The sequence below is a fragment of the Haliotis cracherodii genome, unplaced genomic scaffold, assembly GCF_022045235.1.
Source record: "Haliotis cracherodii isolate W230 unplaced genomic scaffold, xgHalCrac1.p SCAF_26, whole genome shotgun sequence".
Classification (NCBI taxonomy): Eukaryota; Metazoa; Mollusca; class Gastropoda; order Lepetellida; family Haliotidae; genus Haliotis; species Haliotis cracherodii.
The window spans coordinates 2726720-2753687 of NW_027266282.1; the positions used below are offsets into that span (position 1 = coordinate 2726720).

At 43.7% G+C, this 26968-nt stretch overlaps 1 protein-coding gene across 2 annotated transcripts; it reads left to right on the plus strand.

The window, feature by feature from the left end:
• Positions 1-7252: 7252 nt before the first annotated feature.
• LOC139472980 (L-proline trans-4-hydroxylase-like) lies at positions 7253-26281 on the plus strand. 2 transcript variants are annotated; one of them, XM_071255474.1, is made up of 9 exons: positions 7253-7335; positions 9828-9909; positions 11856-11937; positions 13242-13352; positions 14911-15002; positions 16851-16941; positions 18654-18783; positions 20421-20572; positions 21571-26281. In XM_071255474.1, exons 1-9 carry the CDS (start codon positions 7323-7325, stop codon positions 21709-21711), a joined length of 894 nt encoding a protein of 297 aa, XP_071111575.1. In that variant the 5' UTR covers positions 7253-7322; the 3' UTR covers positions 21712-26281. The 2 variants fall into 2 exon arrangements, with proteins under 2 accessions (XP_071111575.1, XP_071111577.1); XM_071255476.1 differs by lacking the exon at positions 7253-7335 and adding an exon at positions 7425-7517.
• The last annotated feature ends 687 nt before the right edge of the window (positions 26282-26968 follow it).

A 26968-nucleotide genomic window follows, 5' to 3' on the forward strand; every position in this document is an offset into this window, starting at 1 on the left:
CACCTCCCCATACCTCACATCCGTACAGAGCTGAAGGCAGATACACCTCCCCATACCCCACATCCGTACAGAGCTGAAGGCAGATACACCTCCCCATACGTCACATCCGTACAGAGCTGAAGGCAGATACACCTCCCCATACCCCACATCCGTATAGAGCTGAAGGCAGATACACCTCCCCATACCTCACATCCGTATAGAGCTGAAGGCAAATACACCTCCCCATACCCCACATCCGTACAGAGCTGAAGGCAGATACACCTCCCCATACCTTACATCCGTACAGAGCTGAAGGCAGATACACCTCCCCATACCCCACATCCGTACAGAGCTGAAGGCAGATACACCTCCCCATACCTTACATCCGTACAGAGCTGAAGGCAGATACACCTCCCCATACCTTACATCCGTACAGAGCTGAAGGCAGATACGCCTCCCCATACCCCACATCCGTACAGAGCTGAAGGCAGATACACCTCCCCATACCTTACATCCGTACAGAGCTGAAGGCAGATACACCTCCCCATACCCCACATCCGTACAGAGCTGAAGGCAGATACACCTCCCCATACCCCACATCCGTATAGAGCTGAAGGCAGATACACCTCCCCATATCTCACATCCGTATAGAGCTGAAGGCAGATACACCTCCCCATACCCCACATCCGTACAGAGCTGAAGGCAGATACACCTCCCCATACGTCACATCCGTACAGAGCTGAAGGCAGATACACCTCCCCATACCCCACATCCGTATAGAGCTGAAGGCAGATACACCTCCCCATACCCCACATCCGTACAGAGCTGAAGGCAGATACACCTCCCCATACGTCACATCCGTACAGAGCTGAAGGCAGATACACCTCCCCATACCCCACATCCGTATAGAGCTGAAGGCAGATACACCTCCCCATACCTCACATCCGTATAGAGCTGAAGGCAAATACACCTCCCCATACCCCACATCCGTATAGAGCTGAAGGCAGATACACCTCCCCATACCTCACATCCGTATAGAGCTGAAGGCAAATACACCTCCCCATACCCCACATCCGTACAGAGCTGAAGGCAGATACACCTCCCCATACCTTACATCCGTACAGAGCTGAAGGCAGATACACCTCCCCATACCCCACATCCGTACAGAGCTGAAGGCAGATACACCTCCCCATACCTTACATCCGTACAGAGCTGAAGGCAGATACACCTCCCCATACCTTACATCCGTACAGAGCTGAAGGCAGATACGCCTCCCCATACCCCACATCCGTACAGAGCTGAAGGCAGATACACCTCCCCATACCTTACATCCGTACAGAGCTGAAGGCAGATACACCTCCCCATACCCCACATCCGTACAGAGCTGAAGGCAGATACACCTCCCCATACCCCACATCCGTATAGAGCTGAAGGCAGATACACCTCCCCATATCTCACATCCGTATAGAGCTGAAGGCAGATACACCTCCCCATACCCCACATCCGTACAGAGCTGAAGGCAGATACACCTCCCCATACGTCACATCCGTACAGAGCTGAAGGCAGATACACCTCCCCATACCCCACATCCGTATAGAGCTGAAGGCAGATACACCTCCCCATACCCCACATCCGTACAGAGCTGAAGGCAGATACACCTCCCCATACGTCACATCCGTACAGAGCTGAAGGCAGATACACCTCCCCATACCCCACATCCGTATAGAGCTGAAGGCAGATACACCTCCCCATACCTCACATCCGTATAGAGCTGAAGGCAAATACACCTCCCCATACCCCACATCCGTACAGAGCTGAAGGCAGATACACCTCCCCATACCTTACATCCGTACAGAGCTGAAGGCAGATACACCTCCCCATACCCCACATCCGTACAGAGCTGAAGGCAGATACACCTCCCCATACCTTACATCCGTACAGAGCTGAAGGCAGATACACCTCCCCATACCTTACATCCGTACAGAGCTGAAGGCAGATACACCTCCCCATACCTCACATCCGTTTTGAGTTTTGAGGCAGATACACCTCCCCATACCTCACATCCGTACAGAACTGAAGGCAGATACACCTCCCCATACCCCACATCCGTATAGAGCTGAAGGCAGATACACCTCCCCATACCTCACATCCGTACAGAGCTGAAGGCAGATACACCTCCCCATACCCCACATCCGTATAGAGCTGAAGGCAGATACACCTCCCCATATCTCACATCCGTATAGAGCTGAAGGCAGATACACCTCCCCATATCTCACATCCGTATAGAGCTGAAGGCAGATACACCTCCCCATATCTCACATCCGTATAGAGCTGAAGGCAGATACACCTCCCCATACGTCACATCCGTACAGAGCTGAAGGCAAATACACCTCCCCATACCTCACATCCGTATAGAGCTGAAGGCAGATACACCTCCCCATACGTCACATCCGTATAGAGCTGAAGGCAGATACACCTCCCCATACCTCACATCCGTATAGAGCTGAAGGCAAATACACCTCCCCATACCCCACATCCGTATAGAGCTGAAGGCAGATACACCTCCCCATACCTCACATCCGTATAGAGCTGAAGGCAGATACACCTCCCCATACCTCACATCCGTACAGAGCTGAAGGCAGATACACCTCCCCATACCTCACATCCGTACAGAGCTGAAGGCAGATACACCTCCCCATACCTCACATCCGTATAGAGCTGAAGGCAGATACACCTCCCCATACCTCACATCCGTATAGAGCTGAAGGCAAATACACCTCCCCATACCTTACATCCGTACAGAGCTGAAGGCAGATACACCTCCCCATACCCCACATCCGTACAGAGCTGAAGGCAGATACACCTCCCCATACCTCACATCCGTACAGAGCTGAAGGCAAATACACCTCCCCATACGTCCCATCCGTACAGAGCTGAAGGCAGATACACCTCCCCATACCCCACATCCGTATAGAGCTGAAGGCAAATACACCTCCCCATACCTTACATCCGTATAGAGCTGAAGGCAGATACACCTCCCCATACCCCACATCCGTACAGAGCTGAAGGCAGATACACCTCCCCATACCTCACATCCGTACAGAGCTGAAGGCAAATACACCTCCCCATACGTCACATCCGTACAGAGCTGAAGGCAGATACACCTCCCCATACCTCACATCCGTATAGAGCTGAAGGCAAATACACCTCCCCATACCTTACATCCGTATAGAGCTGAAGGCAGATACACCTCCCCATACCTCACATCCGTACAGAGCTGAAGGCAAATACACCTCCCCATACCTTACATCCGTATAGAGCTGAAGGTAGATACACCTCCCCATACCTCACATCCGTACAGAGCTGAAGGCAGATACACCTCCCCATACCCCACATCCGTATAGAGCTGAAGGCAAATACACCTCCCCATACCTCACATCCGTACAGAGCTGAAGGCAGATACACCTCCCCATACCTCACATCCGTATAGAGCTGAAGGCAGATACACCTCCCCATACCTCACATCCGTACAGAGCTGAAGGCAGATACACCTCCCCATACCTCACATCCGTACAGAGCTGAAGGCAGATACACCTCCCCATACCCCACATCCGTATAGAGCTGAAGGCAGATACACCTCCCCATACCTCACATCCGTACAGAGCTGAAGGCAGATACACCTCCCCATACCCCACATCCGTATAGAGCTGAAGGCAGATACACCTCCCCATACCTCACATCCGTACAGAGCTGAAGGCAGATACACCTCCCCATACCTTACATCCGTACAGAGCTGAAGGCAGATACACCTCCCCATACCTCACATCCGTATAGAGCTGAAGGCAGATACACCTCCCCATACCTCACATCCGTACAGAGCTGAAGGCAGATACACCTCCCCATACCTTACATCCATACAGAGCTGAAGACAGATACACCTCCCCATACCTCACATCCGTATAGAGCTGAAGGCAGATACACCTCCCCATACCCCACATCCGTACAGAGCTGAAGGCAGATACACCTCCCCATACCCCACATCCGTACAGAGCTGAAGGCAGATACACCTCCCCATACCCCACATCCGTATAGAGCTGATGGCAAATACACCTCACCATACCTTACATCGTGTAATAATTCGTGTAATTACCACCGCTCTCCCTCGGGAAATCCAAGATTTTTGACACTCGTTTCGTAAAATCAGTATGACACATATGCTCGTATAATAATCTCAGTGCATTACATTGACAATTTGGTTGAGATAATAACACCTACATATTACTGAACTGGCCATTGGAATGTTCACGATGCAAAGTTTCCATGAGATTACTTATTTTTTACGTTTTATAGAACACCAGTTTCTGACTTTTACTAACCATTTACACATGTCTGTTGACTGATTGGAGTGGTGTCTTCAGCTAGCTAAAGACGAAGCACTTTAGTCCCATAAATTCTGACGCCGCGTTCTGCTGAAATCCATAAAACCTTACCCTGTCCATCTCCTTGAATGATTGTGGGATCTGTATGTTCTGCCTGAGAAGGAAATGCTTAATATCATATTTTCATAACTTGTTTCTTAGAATGCTTCATGTCAAAATCCTGTCAAATGTTTTTTAATTGTATAAAAAGGGCACAGTGTAATTCAGTGTCATGATCGTGCATGTTTGCATAAGTTCATGTAAAGCCTGCCGTGGTAGCTCCACAGTGTGATCTGAACCCAAGTTGCAGAGGATGCATATAATTATATGGAGAAATGTTAAACTGTCAATGCCAAAGGCTTTTATAAAGTGTTGCTGTTATTTAATGATTGTGTGTCCGCTTCCTTTAAAAGCGTTGTTTTGTCTTCGTGACATATTCACTATACCGTATTCGACGTAATAAGCGCCCACGGCGATATTTGCTAATATATTGGCTAGTGAACAATCCCAATTAGCACCCCTTCCGATTGATCAATGTACACAAGACTTATTTATTCGCGTATAATACGCACTCGTGTGTTATATGCACCCTTAATTATGGGCAATTAAATTCTGGAAAAATATATCTCTCGTATATAAGCATTTCAGTGTGTCAGCATAAACCACGAAATTGATCTTTCAACCAAAATAATATTCTAATAATAGCCCCCTATTTCTAATTTTGAGAGCGCCCTTGGCGCTTATTACGTCGAATACGGCATGTGAGATGTGTTTAATATAGGCTATGGTGTTCTTTATATATATAAAAAACACCACATTATCGAAAATATTTATATAAATGGAACGATATTTATGTCACGTCTAAATTTCAATGTCATTGTGGCTTATTTTGGTAAAAAAGAACTTTTTTATGAAACACATGGTCTGTCTAAATAATGCATGTGGATGTCATATTTGTATTATTCATGTCGTATTAATATAATACAGCTGTTATCTATATAATCCAGGTCTTACTTTTATATAACACGCGTATTACATTACATATTTTATATCTTGTTATCTACAACGCATGTTTGGTGCGTCATGTTTTCTATGCGTGGTTGGATTCAGTTATAGTAATACATCTTATATTTAACATCTATTCTTAAGAATAGCTTCCTTATATGTCCTCGATATATGGTTACCTATGGCGCCTGATAGAAACACCATGATGGTTATGTATGCCAGTTCAGCCGCGACACCTGGCCCATGGACCCCCCAAATCCTAGCCCAGGATATCCCCTTTTCACGTATAATGCTGAATCCTGGTAACAGCAGTACGGTTTATATCCTACAAAAGCTAACATTGTCTTATAAAATGTACGAATTATATCTGTAGTTTATATGTGTTACAGTCAATGTGTAAAATGAATGAAATTTCACTTTATTTTGATAATTAATTCCAAACATTGTTATGGTCCATTTCATCACCAATTGACTGAAAATGATAGGATTGAAATAAAACGACAGTCAGTGAGTGTATAAGGTTTTTATAATTCTAATCCTAGCATGATTAAACTATTGTGATTTTTAAGGCCTTTTGAATTTCTTAATAACTTTTTATCCATTTATCAATCTGGTGGAAAAATAATTTTGAAATGACTGAAATATTTTGGCATTTTGAAAAATGGGGTCTGAGGCCTGTGGGCTGTGGGAAACGTGCAGAAGTGATCAAGAACTTGCAGAAAAACGGGCTACCACTAAATGACATCCATGAAGATATGAAGATAACACAGGATGCCCTTTCCTATGCCACGGTAAAGAGGGGGCAGCGAACGCCTTGAAGGCGACCCTGGTTGACATGTGATGTCGGCAACGCCAACAATGATCCAGACATTCCACGGTATGGTGATGGCTGACCCGCCATTGACTAAGCGTCATATTTTGAGTTCAAAGGGCATTCCACAGGAGAAGGTTCATTCCATTATTAGAGAAACTTCTTTGGCAATGAAGAAAGCATCAGCTCGCAGAACTCAAAAGCTTCTCACGTCGGATCACAAACGCAGCAGGCACAACATGTCTCGTGACAGTCTAGCTCTGTTTGAAGCTGATGCTTAAAGGTTCTTGTAGACGATAAGTGACTATGGTTGAAGCCTGCGTTCCCCACACCCAGTCCGAGTCCAAACAACAATCAAATCAATGGAAGCAAACTCCGGTCCACCTCTGATCCTAACCTTATGAAATGATTTAATCGTACATGTATCACGAAAGTCCGAATCACTGTTTGTGTATTGTTTGGAATCTGCCCTCGGAGTTTGGGACTATATGAGGATCGCAGTGCAGACGAAGTGGCCTTTGCTTTATTATGGCTTCAGACAATCTTCAAGGACTGTCACGCTCGATTATCGGGTGTATTACAGCCATCTATCATCATCATTATCATATCTCGTGTATTATACCTGTTGTCATTATAAAGTTGATGGAATTAAACTACTTGCATAGGAAATTAGCAAGCATGTAGGAACTAAGTGATGAAGGAGTAAGCTAGCTTATACTCCTCATAATAAAGAATTAAGTTGACATCGATAAATTCTCTCTCTCATTCAAAACCTCCATGTAAATTAGAAACTAGTTCAGTGGGTTATGCATGGCAGATCCTTGGTTTAACTACGTTGTGACTTATCGCTCATGATAAAATCTCGCCCATAAATGGGAAATAATACGTTGGTTATGGACATTTTGGCGTGCCAACTGACTGCCTCAGCGCAACAGTTAGCGAATACCAGTTTTCGGAGGTCCCCGAGTTCTCCCGGAAAAGGCCGATATTTCTCCGAATGAAAGGTGACCTGTTTCCGGTACCGCACAGCTGAACAGCTGATCAGTGGAGATCGATCGAGAGTGTTGTAGTTGTTTTTTGTTGTTGTTGTTTTGAGAAGCAAATTGACGATGCCACTTCGAGGTAATATATCAATTTAAAGATCCTTAACATAACAAGATGATTGTCACTTCTCTTCGCAAAAGATACGTTTGTTGTACATCGATTCAGCACTTGCGATCCGCGATTGGGTCAAGACTTGTCTTGATTGTCGGACCCTATCGCAGCTCTCAGCTACTACAGCCACTATCAGGACCCTACTACAGGTAGCTCGGCCTTCGACTTCGTCTGCGAGTTTGTTAGTTACATGCTGTGGTGGCCTACCATAGAAACTCCAGTCGATCGTTTCGTAAAAATGATTTCCCTCTTTTTTTTTGGTTACCAAAACTCGTATCACACATTACATTTTTATAAAGTACTCATGGTAGCAGCCTTTCTTTGCTCCATCATAAAGCGCTTTTGTAAATTTCCTTTTACTATTCTTCAAGTTTTTATTTTTCAGGCAAATTGCATATAATGCAACAGATACTACTCACTCGATCCCTTGTCATCCATGTTAAAACAAAATAAATTCATGGTATAAGTTATAACCCTCCACCTGTGTATGTGTTGCATTCACTTGATGCTCCGTTAATGACTGTATTACAGGTATAAATAGTGGTAGGACTACTCACATTACCTGACAAGGACTGCAAATATGTCAATAATGTTCCCCGCTGGCTATGGGGTGTCAAGGTAATAAAGCAATCAGTGGTTCGCATGGTGTCAGGGGTAATTATTTCATCTATCATTGGGTTATCTATCCAGATCTGATGTGGTGAATGTACTACATGTTATGTAATATGCACATTTCAGCAGTTGCAAAAACCACAGACCTAAGGATTACCGATAATACAATGATTGATTAAGCACTGCAACAAAACACGTCAGTTTGGCTGCAGCTCTTTATTGTATACCTTTGTTATGATATACAGTTTCTCATTCTTTGATCCTTGATAGGTGTCGCTTCGCGCAGCGCTGCCAGAAAAGCACTGAAAACGAGGTGAACCAGTCTAAAATTATAGTCCATAATATGCATTTTTGAATTAGTAAATAAAATTACCAGGGTCTAAAGTGGTGCCTTTTGCTATATCATCATCATTCGTCATTTGTGTGGACATCAAACAGGGATGGGTGGTGTGCATCATGGCCTCATGTTCTTATCTATTTGGATTTTTGACCCAGATACAACCTTTGACCTTCATGTAATACAGTTTCATCTAGTTTACTGCATGTTGTACATCACCATTGAAACCTCTGAGTTAACACAGCTGAATTGTTTTATGTATGATACAAGCTATATACATGATAATAATCCTCAGATTAAATTGATACAATTATAGAAATGGCCACAATGGCAGCCATATTGAAAATGTCATTTCTGCTCATGCCACAGCCCCAATAGTATAACTATGATGAGAAGACTGGGTACCTGTATTTAGGTTTAAATTTACTAAGCGGATGCAGGCATTTGTTTCATTGCCATTGGATACCTTCTACCAACACTAGACTGATTTCCGGAAATGAGCGCAACCCTCAGTTTCAGTAAAGTCCAACTTGTCATCATGAAAATATAAAAAAATAAACTTCCTTAATCATCAAAAGGCACCAGTTCACCACTAGACTGATCTTTATTGCAAGTTTCAAAAAGAAATAAGCAAAGGTTTTGGAGTTCTGCTCCGGAAAAAGCTGATGGACGGACGGAAATGGTGACTGCTATATCCATATTCCCTTGTTTATCAAGTCAACAGCATTTTAAGCAGAATCATAAAGAAAAATGTTTACTCATTAGTTTAAAAGTACTGGACTCAAGGGAGTAAAATTATTTTGAATACCCAAAGAAATCTACCAATACACAATGTGTAATACTAGTAACAATGTCTGTTTTCTAGTGACTTCTGTTTTATCTCCGTGGATGACCGCCTCTGTAATCTCGTGGTAGAGTGTCCATGCGGAAGTTCGTGGGTTTGATCCTTTGGCCACCACATACTCAAAGACGTTAAAAGATGGTACTTGTTGCTAACCTGCCTGGCCCTCTTCTGCATTAAGGGGCTAAAACAAGGACTGGTCGGCTTGGAGTCAGTATACTGAATGGGGTATCCATGTTAAACTGTGGCATGGTATCTCAGTGGGCTAGCACTATACATTAGTCCACACTGGTACAAGCAACCACACACTCATATGTGCATGCATGTCGCTATATAAGTGAGGTAATCTTGAACACGATGTGAACCACATTTCGCATGTTTAGTTACAGTTTATCCTCCAAAACAAGTAGACCCGTGAAGATTCGAGGGTAGAATAGGTCTTCAGCAACCCATGCTTGCCATAAAAGGTGACTATGCTTGTTGTAAAAGGCGACTAACGGGATCAGGTGGTCAGACTCGCTGACTTGGTTGATGCATGTCATCGTTTTATTTTCGATTATTTACAAACCACCGTCATATAGCTGGAATATTGTAAACAACTTACAAACCAACCAACCAAAACAAGTACATGCTATACTATGGTATATAACCAAATATGTTTTGTTACAGAATACACGTACACAGGCGGTGACCTCGAGGTCACTCCCAAGATGCTGTCAGACTTCAATGAGGCGGGCTACATACTTGTCAGGTACAGTATTTATAAGTCAGTAAAAAACCTCACCCCAGCCTAGGTTTACATGTATATTATCAAGTATATCACTTCATGTTATAGTTATATTGTTACTGTTTTAAACTGATGACTGTGGGGCCTATTCCAAGGACCAACGTTGTTGACAAGCATACAGAGTAAAGTCTGTCAGTGAAGATTCAACAAACTCATGGTTGCAAACAAAATGTTTGAATGCTCAAGAACTTGATGATGTTCTTATGAGCGTTTCATACAACTGGGGAGCACAGGTGGCCCGGTCGCTGTGCAGAGTTGCATTCCTTGGGCATGCTAGAAACCTATGAATGTTATTTCGAATCTTGGTTCGCCCCAATTCTTTGCCTTGGTTTGTCAGCACCTTACCCATGCTCGTGGGTTTCACCAAAGTGGTAAATCTGATACCGGCATCATTTCGGGCTTTCCTCCCACATTATGCTGACATGCCAAGATATAACTGTAATATCAATCAAAGAGGCGTTGGTTCGCAGTGGAAGACTAAACTCAGATTAACTAAACATGAACTTACCTTGCAATCAACTAAACGTGAATTCCCCTTGTAATTAACTAATCGTAAAATCCCCTTGCAATCAACTAAGCGTGAAATCCCCTTGTAATCAACTAAACGTGAATTCCCCTTGTAATTAACTAAACGTGAAATCCCCTTGTAATCAATTAAACGTGAAATCCCCTTGCAATCATCTAAACGTGAATTCCTCTTGTAATTAACTAATCGTAAAATCCCCTTGCAATCAACTAAGTGTGAAATCCCCTTGTAATCAACTAAACGTGAATTCCCCTTGTAATTAACTAAACGTGAAATCCCCTTGTAATCAACTAAACGTGAATTCCCCTTGTAATGTAATAAACAATGGAAATGTAATAACATAAAATGAAATGGATTTGAAACTAAAAATGAAGTTGTTGTTTGATTAGCGTATGTAAACAATGTAAATGGGTAGCTCTCTCAACTATTTCTATTCTATTCTATTTCCGTACTATTCTAATTCACTATTTTGTAACTTACAGAGAGATATCCATTTACTACTTGCTCCTATGAACGCCAGAAGCCAACTGAAATTCACTGTTTGCAGAGCATGTGCATTTTACGCTCATTAAGCAAGAAGCACGTGCTGCATGTCAACTTTAACGCTTTCCATGAAGCTGTTGTGTACCCATGAATCAACCACTGTGTCCAGGAATATGACACTTGTTCCCGGACGCTTCAGAACAGGCGTTAAACCCAACTCACTGACCAGTTTATTCATACAACCAATTTTAATGATGCCATGAACTGATGGTATTATAAGAATTTAATGCAACTTAGTACTTAGTTTTGATCACATGGTGCTGAAGTCCTGGTTCCCCCTGTGGAGATAACATGGCCTGCTTAGCCCTGATGTTGTTGAAATACTGATGAAAGCTGTGCAAAACATTTTTTGTGATAACTGGCACATGCCATGTCATGTGACAGAAAGGAAGTGGTTCAATCTCACTGAGTTACTTCTGCTATGTATGGATGCTAGTTACATTCATGCACTAATTTTAAAACCCCAGTCGAGCAGGTGACCCATAAATGTTGCCTGTCCATTTTAAAAGTTGCCTGTTCACATTCAGACATTATTTATGTTAAAAAATTGCAAAAATAAGAGACAAATAAAGTTATAATTCAGTTGAGGTAATGCAAACAATCGCCAGAGAATCTACGAGGATTTATTATATAAGTGAATATGTAAGTAGTCTTAAAATTTTCTTTTAGACAGTTGGGCAGGCAGAGGAAAATTTCATGCAGCCCGGCAGAAACAATACCAGCTATGGGCAGGTGTGCAGGCAGTTATTTCAGACACTGCATTCATGTGATAACCCCACCCCAGTAGTACTGAACATGCTGAAAGCTGTGGTTGTATACATCATGGTATATTGTTATTCAGAGGCCTCCTAGACAGTGAAGAGTTGACGAAGGTCCGTGACACCCTGGAAGGCAGTGATGCCATCGTAAAGCATGCATACGGGGTACGGTACGCTTAGATCTCCGATCATGTGGCCTTTAAACAGAGCTCTGGTGGACATGATGGAAGTATGTCTTACTTGCCATCATGAAGACTTTAATCATTTGGGCTCTCTCATTTATTATTATATTTAACATGTTCCATACCTTTTGGTGCATTGCAAGCTGTGACATGGATGTTCAGTGTTGTCTACTTATCATGAGCAGTTGTCAACAATACACCAAGGTAGTGGGTTTACACTATAACATTGGTGAACAGTAGAGTCATCTGATTCATGAACACACCTGAACAGAAGGTTGGAGGAAGTTCATGGCACATTGGCTGCCCCTTCACCCAAATGGGATCTCTCAAACTACAATCCCTGATGTCAAAAATCTTTTGGGATGATCCTAGCAATGATCATGATGATGTCTGTCTCAAATAATTCCTATCAAAGTTTTAACCTAGGCACTATGGCAGCCATATTGAAATTTCAGATTTTGTCCATCACTGGTCCATTCCTCTGCCATTTCTGCATGTATGCAGTGTGTATGGTTTATGTGCAGTCTCACATATGTCGATGTAACCTTTCATCTCATGTACCTCAGTGTATCATACATTTTCTGCATTTTCTCTGAACCTGCGGAAAGCTATGTTTTTGAACCTGAATTTTGGGTACAACTCTATTAATGATGTCTCAAAAATCTGTTTACAGAATTCTGATTCAATTTTAAACATGGCCATCCAAAAGCCATAAATAGCAATGTAATTTTTTTTCTTATTTACTAAACACCATGTCACATATTTTGAGTTAAGTACAACTTTGTTCTTGGATTGTCATATGGCGGCTGCTTGGTAAGTAAAAAGCCAGGCCGTTGTTGTCAAGGAAGGTGCTGTATTGCTAGTTCCTGCCCTGCCCTCAGTCTAAAGATGAGCCTTGCTGGCCTAGATCAGATACGTTGACATGCTAACCTTAAGATTGTTGAATAGTTAGAATTTGACCAAAGCGGTGTACTTTTTAACCAAATTTATTTTGAAGCCAGTTCTTGATTGGCATTTTGAGGTTGAAGTCCATGTTACTTGTGCCTATAATTAAGGCCAGTTGATCTAAGTCTTAATTATGAGTCTCTGTTAATAATTATGGTGTGTAAAACCTGTTAAATGTTTTTGTGATGTAAGAAAACATTATATGATTTGTAAGACCATAATTTTGAAGGTCACACTGAGATGAGATTTCTTGTGTTATGTTGGTGTTGAGTTTAGATATATGTGTTGAGGGAGATCTATATTAGAGAGATGCTCTGTGTTGGAGAGACTGCTGTGTTTCAGGTTTCTGATGGTGAGGATCGCCAGAGCAAGCTATGCATCTGGAGCCACCCCGGGGATGATGTGACTGGCATGGTGGGGCGGTGTGAGAAGGTTGTCAGCACATCGGAGAAGGTGGGCACCACAACAAACACACACCTGCCACCATGCATAGATTACCCAGTGTATTGTCAGGATTTTGTCTCCATGCTATGTTGACAAATCCCCTCAAACCATCATACCCACTCACCACCTAGCTTTGGTTTGAAAGTGATGTCACATCCTCCTTTGTCCTAGCACAGATTAATGGGAAAACTCTTAATGCATTGTGCTATTCAAATTTTGCTTAAATTATGCTATGGTCAGGGATGTATCTAGACCTGATCAGAGGTCGATATTCAGTCCCGAGTTTGGAGAAAAGGTCAGTATAATTTCCCAAATTGCAATTTAACATTTCCCAATTCATGCTAATATGGTTATAACTAATGTTATGGCTTTTTAAAGGTGTCATAAGAGGCTTTAACATGTTTAATGCTTAGTTTTATTGCATGAATGCAATGTTACAATTTGGTGTTAAAATGCCCCTGAGCTTAGAAAAATAAGAACTTTAATAGAAATCCCAAGTTTGAACACAATAACAATTTCTTTCCAATCTTCCTGCTAAGAGCACTTTGAATCCTAGATAAATCACTGGTAGTAGATGGATCCAGGGTATTTATTCCAGACAGTAATGCAGCTGTTTCCATGAATGGGGTTTATTAGTAGTGCTAACAGCCGAAGCTTTCCAGGTATTTACATGCCAAGGTAGCACATGAGATGTAGATGCCTGAGTGATGTACACACTTTTCACAAGGCTTGTCATGGAATGTTTGCTGCAACTTTGTATCAAGTTGGTCTGTTTTGTAATTTGATAGCAAATATTTCGCTACAAGTTGATAAAAGTTTGAAACTCCAATGCTTGCCTGACTTTGATCGATGATATATTTGATCTTAATGGACACAAGGGTGAGATTCACTTGATCATCAAAAGTCGTTCTTCCAACTTTTTCAGATTATAATCACGATAACCAATAATAAGAAGTGTTTTGATGTAACAAGTACAGCTAACCAGCTTCAGTGGCAGAGCATTTCTTATGATCTGGGTTAGAATAGGTCTTCAGCAACCCTCTCTTGTCATAAGAGGTGACTATGCTTGTCGTAAGAGGCAACTAATAGGATCACTTGGTCAGGCTCAATGACTTAGGTGGTGTATGTCATGGTATCCCATTTGAGTGGATCGATGCTCAAACCAGTGGCAGAGAATGAGTGAGTTTTATCACAACGTGTCAGCTTAATATTGGAGGAAAACCCAAAGTGATGCAAGTCTTCTGACATTTACCATTTTGGTGAAATCAAAGAGCCATGGTGTTAACAAAACCAGATACATAATCAGAGAGAACCTGGACTTGAACAGTGGCAAAGACGTAAGTGATGTCATTTGATTGTGACTGCCTTTGATTGTGGTCTACAAAGCATTGTGATGCAGTTTCATTGTAGAGCTGTCCCTTGATCTCACCCAAGCAATATCTCCTCTGGAAACTAGGGATGAAAACATATGTTCCAATGTCATGTTTATTTTTAGGTCTGATGTCAAAAGGACTGTAATATTATTGGCTGTTGTGTAAAACAAAACAAGCCTTCTTTTTATTTCCAGTTGCTTGGTGGTGAAGTTTATCACTACCACACCAAGCTGATGATGAAGGAAGCATTTACTGGAGGCAAGCATGTCTGGCATCAGGATTATGGGTAAGTTGGCTGAAGAACTGCCTCACACACGGGGGGCAAGCATGGCTGGGTAGGTTGGCTGAAGAACTACTGCCTCACCACTGGGGGCAAGCATGGCTGGGTAGGTTGTCTGGAGAACTGCCGCACACACTGGGGGCAAGCATGGCTGGGTAGGTTGTCTGGAGAACTGCCGCACACACTGGGGACAAGCATGGCTGGGTAGGTTGGCTGAAGAACTGCCTGACACACTGGGGGCAAGCATGGCTGGGTAGGTTGTCTGGAGAACTGCCGCACACACTGGGGGCAAGCATGTCTTGGTAGGTTGGCTGAAAAACTGCCGCACACACTGGGGGCAAGCATGTCTTGGTAGGTTGGCTGAAAAACTGCCGCACACACTGAGGGCAAGCATGTCTTGGTAGGTTGGCTGAAAAACTGCCGCACACACTGGGGGCAAGCATGGCTGGGTAGGTTGGCTGAAGAGCTGCCGCACACACTGGGGGCAAGCATGTCTTGGTAGGTTGGCTGAAGGATGGAGAGGCAAGCAAGGCTGGGCTGAAGGATGGAGGGGCAAGCATGGCTGGGTAGGTTGGCTGAAGGATGGAGGGGCAAGCATGGCTGGGTAGGTTGGCTGAAGGATGGAGGGGCAAGCATGGCTGGGTAGCTGGGCTGAAGGATGGAGGGGCAAGCATGGCTGGGTAGATGGGCTGAAGGATGGAGGGGCAAGCATGGCTTGATAGCTTGGCTGAAGGATGGAGGGGCAAGCATGGTTGGGTAGGTTGGCTGAAGGATGAAGGGGCAAGCATGGCTGGGTAGCTGGGCTGAAGGATGGAGGGGCAAGCATGGCTGGGTAGGTTGGCTGAAGGATGGAGGGGCAAGCATAGCTGGGTAGCTGGGCTGAAGGATGGAGGGGCAAGCATGGCTGGGTAGGTTGGCTGAAGGATGGAGGGGCAAGCATGGCTGGGTAGATGGGCTGAAGGATGGAGGGGCAAGCATGGCTTGATAGCTTGGCTGAAGGATGGAGGGGCAAGCATAGCTGGGTAGGTTGGCTGAAGGATGAAGGGGCAAGCATGGCTGGGTAGCTGGGCTGAAGGATGGAGGGGCAAGCATGGCTGGGTAGGTTGGCTGAAGGATGGAGGGGCAAGCATGGCTGGGTAGCTGGGGTGAAGGATGGAGGGGCAAGCATGGCTGGGGTGAAGGATGGAGGGGCAAGCATGGCTGGGGTGAAGGATGGAGGGGCAAGCATGGCTGGGGTGAAGGATGGAGGGGCAAGCATGGCTGGGTAGCTGGGCTGAAGGATGGAGGGGCAAGCATGGCTGGGGTGAAGGATGGAGGGGCAAGCATGGCTGGGGTGAAGGATGGAGGGGCAAGCATGGCTGGGTAGCTGGGGTGAAGGATGGAGGGGCAAGCATGGCTGAGGTGAAGGATGGAGGGGCAAGCATGGCTAGGATGAAGGGGCAAGTATGGCTGGGTAGATGGTCTGAAGGATGGAGGGGCAAGCATGGCTGGGCTGAAGGATGTAGGGGCAAGCATGGCTGGGTAGCTGGTGTGGAGGATGGAGGGGCAAGCATGGCTGGGTAGCTGGGGTGAAGGATGGAGGGGCAAGCATGGCTGGGTAGCTGGGCTCAAGGATGGAGAAGGTACACTCTGTGGGCAATCTTGTATAGCATTAGGACTACATGGACTGTGTGTAGGTTGGTGAAGATTTTCTAGAATGAAAAGGTTGACAAGTGATTGATATGCCTTGGGAAACAAGGACAGTAAGCAAACAGTTGCTTTCATGTTGTTTGTGTGAAATTAAGTTACTTGAAAGTAGCACAGCTAAAGAAATGTACCATGTTATTGTAAGATGTGGTGATGCTGTTCTTCCAGATACTGGTACAAAAATGGCTGCCTCTTCCCTGACATGTTGACTGTCTTCATCTCCATCGATGCATGTACCAAGGCTAATGGCTGCCTTCAGGTCAGGCACTTTGTTTACAATGGTTTTTTGATTTTAGAATAATACACATGTGTGGATACAGAGGTGGGGGGTGTGCCTTTTTTTTTATTTCGAAAAAAATCTTTATTTCTGTATAAATTACCACCAAAGACAATAAATAGATCTTAATTGTGTCAAAAAAGCTGTATCCGCCCCTGATACATATGCAAGAGATTAGGTCCTTGGTTCATTAAGCTTTAGTGATTGTCTTCACTGTAGCTAGCCAATCAGTTAATAGTCCGGAGAGAGAGGGGTGTGTGTTTGTGTTTGACGGGGGGGGGGGGGGGGGGGGAGATGCCTGGGATTTTATCAAATTATAATGCTTCAGGCTGTTCAGAAGAAAATAAATTGCCTGCCAAAAAAATTACATTGTTGCAAGGTGTTTTTCTTAGAAAAACATTCAGGCTCATAGGTTTAAATAAAATCTGAGGTCAGCTCAGATGCAGGTCAGGTTGTTCCCCAGCCACCAGACCATAGTGAGTCACGGGAGCCATTGTAGTTCCGAAAGCCAAAGAAGCTATGAAGCTGAAACTTTGCATGGGTGGTCTCACCAAAGAAATTTATACAGTCAAGTCCCGTTACTCCGACATTGTTGGTGCATATGATTATGTCGGATTAACGAGTATGTCGGATAAGTGAAATTAGGTAGTACAAACGTTCGTGATCGACAATTGGACAACTACATGATAGATAACGATACGAACACCTAGGAAAATGAAAAATGAAATATTCATATTGTTGTATTACATTGTCAGCGGAATGTGTTTTCTAATCATACAACCACTAAGGTTTAACACAAAACTACTTTTACGGACTGTATGACAAATTCAAAATTGACTGATTTTTAAAGCATAGTAATTTTTTGGGGAAGTCGCTAATTTGAAACTAATGCCGCAATGCTTAAGAAAGCTGCTTTCTTAGTGGCTAATGTCAACTTCCTGTAAGTAATTTGACTGGTCGGTCAAAGTTCGCGAAAGGTCGTTCTGAGGTGACCTGTAAAGGGATGTCCTCAGTGGTAGCAGGACTTGTATCCGAGTTAAATGAAATTGAGGTAATATAGGCATGTGACTCGTCTCGCATCAAAACACGGGCAGATGACCGCGGAGTACGCTGATAATTGTCGGATTAACGAGACTGATTAATGAGTGATTTCAGCAATTCATTGCAAAGTAGATGTGTCGGAGTCAGAGTGCGAGACTGTCGGATTAACGGGTCTAAAGAGCACTGATTTAATCAATTCCAATCATTTGTGTCGGATAAAGCCGATTGTCGGATTAACGAGACTTGACTGTATAGTTATTACCTTTCCATGGTAGCCATTTTGACAAAAGTATTTCTGATGTATTTGGGAAAGTGGCCAGAATGCAGAGAATTCTTCCCAGTACAGTTTGCACCAACAGTGTGTAGAGCTCGCCTTAGCTGATGGTGCCCTGTCTGCCACTCTGTCCGTCTATCCAGCCTTTGTAATCACTTAACATTCTTATACTTTTAACGCCTGTGCTTTGATGATACCTGCAATCGTGTCTCACAGATTTAATTTAATGTTTTTATCGACCAACAATATATTTCTGGCCAGTGAGTCACGGAGTCAGTGGCTGAAACTTTAGGTGTTTTTAAGTGCTATAGGTTTGATAGATAAATGAGGTCATGAGGTGTACAATACAAAAGGAAATATACCTTCTGCTTAAACTTAGATTCTAGAGGGGTCTCATCGTTGTGGTCGGATAGAGCACCTGTTTGTTGGAGACCAGACCGGGGCTGACCTGGCCCGGGTCAAGGAGCTGCAGGGCCAGCTGGAGCAGCTGCATGTGGAGATGAAGCCTGGTGAGGACACCCACAGAGTAGGGGAGGGTAGTGTCTGGGGTGGATGGGGGTAGTGTCAGGGGTGGATATGGGTAGTGTCTTGGGTGGACGAGGTAGTGTCTTGAGTAGATGAGGGTAGTGTCTGGGGTGGATAAGGTAGTATCTGGAGTAGATGAGAGTAGTGTCTGGGGTGGATGGGGGTAGTGTCAGGGGTGGATAGGGTAGTGTCTGGAGTAGATAGGGTAATGTCTGGGGTGGATAGGGGTAGTGTCTGGGGTGGATGGGGGTAGTGTCTGGGGTGGATGGGGGTAGTGTCGGGGGTGGATGGGGGTAGTGTCGGGGGTGGATAGGGTAGTATCTGGAGTAAATGAGAGTAGTGTCGGGGGTGGATAGGGTAGTGTCTTGGGTGGCAATGTAGTGTCTTGAGTAGATCTTGAGGGTAATATCTGGGGTAGATAGGGTAATGTCTGGGGTGGATTGGGGTAGTGTCTGGGGTGGATGGAGATAGTGTCTGGGATGGATAGGGTAGTGTCGAGTAGATGGAGGTAGTGTCTGGGGTAGAGAGAGTAGTATCTAGGGTAGATGGAGGTAGTATCTGGGGTAAATGGAGGTAGTGTCTGGGGTAGAGAGGGTAGTGTCTGGGGTTGAAAGGATAGTGTCTGTAGTAGGTGAGGGTAGTGTCTGGAATAGATGAGGGTAGTGTCTGGGTTAGATGGAGGTAGTGTCTGGGGTGGATGGAGGTAGTGTCTCGGGTGGATAGGGTAGTGTCTGGGGTAGATGGAGATAGTGTCTGGGGTGGATGGAGGTAGTGGCTGGGGTGAAGGGAGTTAGTGTCTGGGGTAGATGGAGGTAGCGTCTGGGGTGGATGGAGGTAGTGTCGGGGGTGGATGGAGGTAGTGTCTGGGGTAGATGGAGGTAGTGTCTGGGGTGGAGGGCAGTAGTGGCTGGGGTGGAAGGAGGTAGTGTCTGGGGTAGATGTAGGTAGTGGCTGGGGGTAGTGTCTGGGGTGGAGGGAGGTAGTGTCTGGGGTGGAGAGCGGTAGTGTCTGGGATGGAGGGAGGTAGTGGCTGGGGTAGATTGAGGTAGTGGCTGGAGGTAGTGTCTGGGGTGGAGGGAGGTAGTGTCTGGGGTAGATGGAGGTAGTGTCTGAGGTGGAGGGAGGTAGTGGCCTTGGGTAGATGTAGGTAGTGGCTGGGGATAGTGTCTGGGGTGGATGGAGATAGTGTCTGGGGTGGAGGGCAGTAGTGGCTGGGGTGGAAGGAGGTAGTGTCTGGGGTAGATGTAGGTAGTGGCTGGGGGTAGTGTCTGGGGTGGAGGGAGGTAGTGTCTGCGGTGGAGGGCGGTAGTGGCTGGGATGGAGGGAGGTAGTGGCTGGGGTAGATTGAGGTAGTGGCTGGAGGTAGTGTCTAGGGTGGAGGGAGGTAGTGTCTGGGGTAGATGGAGGTAGTGTCTGGGGTGGAGGGAGGTAGTGGCTGGGGTAGATTGAGGTAGTGGCTGGGGGTAGTGTCTGGGGTGGAGGGGGGTAGTGTCTGGGGTAGATGGAGGTAGTGGCTTGGGGTGGAGGGAGGTAGTGTCTGGGGTATGTGTAATTGTTTACAGGGAGATACAGTAAGTAATAGTACACTGCTGGTATAACCTAGAGAGTGCTGTGTCCACAGGTGATGGCCTGTTCTTCCACAGTAACCTGCTGCACACCTCCAGCGCCAACACCAGCCCCGACCGCCGCTGGGCCTTCCTGTGTGCCTACAACCGTGCAAGCAACAACCCTGTGTACGAGCATCACCATCCCCAGTACACCCCACTAGTCAAGGTGAGTAACCTCCCTCTGTGGAACTCTCAGGGTCATGATCAGTCTACCTCAAGTCAAAATCAAATGGAAAGTTGGACAAAATCATTTAATAAGTCAGGACTTCCAACTGCAATTGGTTTTCTCAACCAAGTGCTTGTGAGAGATTACATACCTTATATATTTCATTTATGCCCCTGTGGAAAATGTCCAACTTGTGAGTGGATGACCTGAAGGTATGAACTGGCCATAAAAATGTTTGTGTACACAATAACTTGAGTACCTGTTATGTGCCATACCTGGGTTAAATGTCAAGTCAGTTTGAAATGACTTGTAAATAGTGTCATTCAAAAAGTATAAGCAGTTTATTATCCAGACTTTATGTCACCACCAATGTGTACAAAAAATAATGTTCTCGCTTATGGATGGATGACCTTGTAGTTCAAAGTCACTCAGTGTTTGGTCTTAAAGAGGCTTCGGGATAATATGGCTTGAGCTTTAATGATTTGATTTGATTTGATGAAATCTAATTTATAGGCCCCAAAGGCGGGATCTTGACTGTTACAACTTTTAATTGACCCCCATATGAGGTCAAGGCAGCTTGTACTAGTTCGGACTGATGCTATTTTATTGTGCTGGCCCACTGAGATACTATGCCGCAGTTTAACAAAAATACCCCACTCAGACACAGTGTACTGACTTTGAGCCGAACGGTTGTTAATAGCCCCTTAAAAGCACTCAACAATACCAACCGTGAAAAAGACCAAAATATAACATAGCATCTGAGTAAATGTCCCGTGTTGGATCAGTGGCAGACTGGATCAGTACATACTTTTGAGTCAGTCCCTTAATTTGCCACTTACGGAGTGAGCTCCTTCCTGTGCCTGAGATGGAGAATTTGTCATGATGTCAAGCAATGGCCAACTGCACTGTTATAGGATATTTAGGATCTGTTGCCCATTGTGTGTGTCAGTGTTGGAGGCTGCCCGGGCAATCCTCTATAAGTGTCTGTGTATCTCCAGGTGTCCAACAGCGCCATCAAAGAGTGTGTCAACTTGACCGACACAACAGGGAAGGACTTCGTGGACCCAGATAAAGACAACACAGTGAAGAAGGGGGACACAGCTGCCCCCAGCACAAAGCGACAGAAGTTGGCAGCATAGCCTCCTCCCAATGTCCTCCTCCTCCTCCTCCGCTAGTCTCCTGGTTGCTGAGCCTGAACACACATGTCTAGCATCACTGCCATCAGTCATCCAAGCCTTGACCCGAGCCTGACATATACATAACAGCCAAATGGGACAAGTCTTTTTTTCACTCATTTTGACTACAACTTTTTCTTTAAACTCACCATACATGCTACATATTTCATGTTTGTGGTCGGTATGACATTATGCAAGAAATGTTGAAATAAGATTTGCTTGATTAACATGATCATCATCATAAAAAAAAGCTCTTGAAATAAAAAATTAAATAATTTTAAAAAACATAGCAATATTTCATGGCAAGATTCAAGACAGGTTGAAACATTAGCAACAGAAACAAAAGTTCTGGCCTGGAACTGAAACACTACCATGATTACAAGCAGCAGTGTGTTATGCATTGTTAATACAGTTCTCAGAGATGGCAACCATTGCAATTTAGCCAGAATCGTGATACTTTGAATCCAATTTGGCCTATCCTGTGTACAGCATATATAATTTTATTGAAACATATCCAGTAATCAAAACAATACAGCCCGTCAATCTGACAATGATTACAAATTAGTTTTTGAATGACTTTATTTGAACCCCAATGGCCTGAGTTCGGGGTCAGCATCTCTGAGTTGTCCATAGTTACACTTGTGGTGGAGGCGGGAGGCAAGGCATGTGTTTCAGTATGGTAGCAGGGTATCCCCGCTGCCCTCGTGCCGATGCCTTACCACTACATCATGTTGTCATGTTGTATAAGATATAATAACCCAGATTTGTACTCCCTTCCATCATGACATGATACTCACCACTGTTGTCTTGTTACAGTCATCAAGTCATCACAACAGATGACTTGAAACACATCAATCTATGCAATATCTCGTTCCTGCATGATCATGATGATTATGTCACAAACATGTTTGTATCAAAAACAGACTGAAAATACACACTTTAAGCTTATTTTTGAAATTCTGTATTGAGGATTATGTGTATTTTGAGTCAACCATGTTCTTCTGATCATGCTGACATTGGTATAAAGCTACCACCATATTAATACTATATGAGGTGAGGTGAGGTGAAATGGGGTTTAACATCACATCCAAGATTATTGCACATATATAGCGACGTGCATGCACTTGTGTGTGTGTGTGTGTGGCTGCTTGTACTAGTCTGGAATGATACCGATTTATAGTGCTAGCCCGCTGAGATACCATGCCGTAATTTAACATGAATACCCCACTCAGACACAGAATATCATCAAAGCATCTGAATCAGAAACCAAATATGGCTGCCAGCAGGCATATTGGAAAACACAAAACATACCTCGTTTCTCTGAAACATCAGCCATATTGAAAAGGCTATTTATAGCTTATGTTCAAGTCATTTGTTCAAAATGTAATGAAATTGGTATATGTGAAGTTACGAGGTCAAACTTCAAATACTTCTTCCCGTAAATGATAATTGTTCAAGATGCTTGAACCTAATTTTCTATGTTTTCTATTATATTTATGGCAATTTTATACATAACTAGTTGGTAATTGGGAATAATATATATGTTCCTGATTTTCTCCCTAATGTTTTATGTTTTGACCTTGACTTGACCTCTGAAAGTTGAAGCTTGCTATGGCCATTACTCTGCCATTTTGTTTCAAAATGTAATGAACTTTGGTATGCATGGTATGTGTGTGGTTTGTTGTGGAATGCAACACCTATGTTTCACTCTTTGCAAATTAATTATTTTGCCTTGACCATTCTTTTTTATTGTCTCAATATTCATACTGACCCGGTAAACTTCTCCCCTCTTGAGGGTCTGTATGTTTCTCCTTATGCTGTTATGAGGCCATCACATTTTGTTCAAATGATGTTTTAGTGTTTAGTCATCAGTTCTGGTATTCATGTGGAAATTGCTCTTGAATATTGATGGCAACTTTGGCTAAGTGACTCTCTTTGTTGACATTTTGAAGTGCTGAATACATATCCAGATTTATTATTGAAGTGCAGATGAAGTCTGCAGGTATCTCCAGGTATCCTGGTCTGATACAACACCTACAACTTTTACAGTAGTCACTGCACCAGTGTCATCTGCTGTCACTACTCCGGGGGGGGCACGGGTGGCCCAGTCGTCTAAGGCGCCGCGATTCACTGTGCAGAGTTGCGTCCCTTGGACATGCCAGAAACCTATGATTGTGGGTTCGAATCCCAGTTCGCCCCGATTATGTTTCTAGGTTTGTCAGCACCATACCCGTGCTCGTGGGTTTCACCGAAGTTGTAAACGTCTGAGACCTGCATCACTTCGGCGTGTCCCACATTGAGCTGACACGCCGCGATATAACTAGAATACTGTTAAAAGCGGCGTTAAACCCAACTCACTCACTCACGCAGTACTCTGGAGAATCATAATACATTGTATTTCACCTTTACACTGTGCTCTTGATTACATGGTAAACAAGATTTGCTTCCATGCGTATGTAAGTTTCAGCAGAACATTTACAACCAACATTTGTTCCTTTGGAGGTTCATATCGCATCAAGATTTGGCTCCTATCACACTGACATTTGTTCCGGTCATACAGGAACTTTCACACATGTTCTACCTTGTGAAACTGTCAAGTGTCTCAAAGAGGGATTTTGTGATGGGTCTATCTTAAAACATGGGGTTTGGTTATTTTGTCGTTTTGTTTTGTCTTTGGATGGAGGGGAGAGAAAGGATACTTAAGTTTGCAATGTATTTGTTCTGGTCAGAACAAAGGCTCTGTGTGTGAAAATTCCTATTTGACATTTCCGTTAACTTTTTTGGAAAGACAACAAATTCATTAATAAAATGGTTATTTTGTACCTATCTCTGTTATCATGGTAAAAACAATTCTCATTTTCTGTTAAGTCTTCAGGATTCCTAATCCCGACAGCTGTAGTATTCACTAGCGATATAGCCTTTTTGTTTGATTTATTTGACATAAACACAGTCATTTCTTGGAATTCTCGTGCAGCAATACTAACGGTTTCGGTTGTGTTTTGGGCTCTGCATTCCATCCTTTCTGTCATAATTACTTGTCTTCACGTTTGCCTTTATCATTAATTAACTATCGGGATTTGTTTCATGCTTTTCTTTTCCATCATATTCTTTTGTTTTTCTTTTAGATTACCGTATTCGACGTAATAAGGGCCCAGGGCACTCTCAAAATTAGAAATAGGGGGCTCTTATAAGAATATTATTTTGGTGGAAAAAAGAGAGTTGAAAGATAAATTTCGTGGTTTCTGCTGACACACTGAAATGTTTATATGCGACAGATACATTTTTCCAGAATTTAATTGCCCATAATTGAGAATGCATATAACACACGAGTGCGTATTATACGCGAATAAATAAGTCTTGTGTACATTGATCAATCAGAAGGAGTGCTAATTGGGATTGTTCACTAGCCAATATATTAGCAAATATCGCTGTGGGCGCTTATGAGAGCGGGGCGCTTATTACGTCGAATACGGTATGTTGATTTGTATTGCAATTGTACGTCTTAGTTTCCCTGTTTTTAATGTTGCACATTAACAATATACAGGAACGCCACACACTTTTTATTCTCTTCATTTTTATTAGAAGCATTCACATGCCAGAATAGAATTTTGATTACCAATATCATCCATATTCAAGGGTGGTGAAAGTGCCCAACTGTGTATTGGATGGACTAGAGTACAGGGAAGCCTTGTAGGTCAAGACTGTACACAACCAGGCAAACATGCCACTTTAGCAAATGTCCACTTTAACGAATTATGGGTTATATTTCTTGGATGTTTTGGCGTTCCTAACAAGATCCTCCAGGAGGGTTTCCTAACTTGTTTGTTGTTTCACGCTTTGCACATAGAAAATGATGGTGGTGTGTAAATAGTCAAGCCTGGACCAGATATTCCAGTGATTGATATCATGAGCATCGATCCACGCAATTGGGATACGATGACATGCATCAACCAAGTCCAGACCACCCGATCCCGTTAGTCTCAACAAGCATGTGTTGCTGAAGACCTATATTGTTGCTGAAGACCTATATTGTAGCTGAAGACCTATTGTTGCTGAAGACCTATCCTAACCTTGATCTTCACAGGTCGGTTTCCTGCTGTCAAGGTCCACTGTACATGTCAATGTCACAGGTTGGCATCTAGCAACATGAGTATGTGGACAGACTTGTGCAATTGAGATTACATGAGTAGTTCTTTGTTTTAGCTTTATGGGGGGTTGTACACGGGTTTCATTTGTATTAAAACATTTTTGATCAATTGACTGTCAAAAGCATCATGATTGCCCCATGTCCTGTCCCCAACTAGGAAGGTGTTAGGAGCGCCACCGTGGGTGTCACATCACAGTGTTTCATGTACCGGTACACTCTGGGGCAAGAATGTTTATTTGGGATATTTCAGCTCAACAGCCCTTATGTCTTTCAGTATGAGTTGAGCTGTATCCACATGTCTGGACATTGTCACACCATATTGTTCAGCCTCAAGTCATATAGTATGTGGTAACTTTGTAATAGATCATGACCAATAAACATTTTTATTTACAAAATGAGTTGGGGTTTTTTGTATGAATTCTTTGTCAGCTGTTTCTACAGATGATGCTGTCAAGTCATTATAATTCATCTTATTTGTTTTAATATCTGAATGACCTTGACCTTCATACTCGTGTATTTAGTGTTACATCATGATGCAAGCATTTGTGTCTCTAGAATCTGCATAACCATCTCCTGGAATGGCCTTAATTAGCTTCATTGTTGATAAATATACAGGTCACCTGCTCTACACTGAACACAGTTTGTTCATCTCCATTCTACTAGAACAGAATTAAACACAAATTATTTGCTGTTGGCGAATGTATTGAGTGAAGCGGCATTGTTTGTTTTTTGGGGGATTTTTACGCCTCACTCAGCAATATTCCAGCTATATGACGGCGGTCTGTAAATAATCGAGTATGGACCAGACAATCCAGTGATTAATATCATGAGCATTGATCAGCACAATTGAGATAGATAACATGCATCAACCAAGTCAGCGAGCCTGACCACCCAATCCCGTTAGTCGCCTTTTATGACAAGCATAGTCGCCTTTTTTGGCAAGCATGGGTTGCTGATGACCTATTCTACCTTGGATCTTCACGGGTTTGAAGCAGCATTGGTTGAGTTCAATGTCTCGTGTGGGTTTTCAAGACTGCATTAAGGGAACACCAATACCAGCCATTAAACAAGGTA

Excerpts from the sequence above, each read along its gene's own strand:
- LOC139472980 (XM_071255474.1), top strand. Across the intron at positions 9,910-11,855 it reads GCGGGCTACATACTTGTCAG|AGGCCTCCTAGACAGTGAAG; the intron begins GTACAGTATTTA and ends ATTGTTATTCAG. Across the intron at positions 18,784-20,420 it reads GCATGTGGAGATGAAGCCTG|GTGATGGCCTGTTCTTCCAC; the intron begins GTGAGGACACCC and ends CTGTGTCCACAG.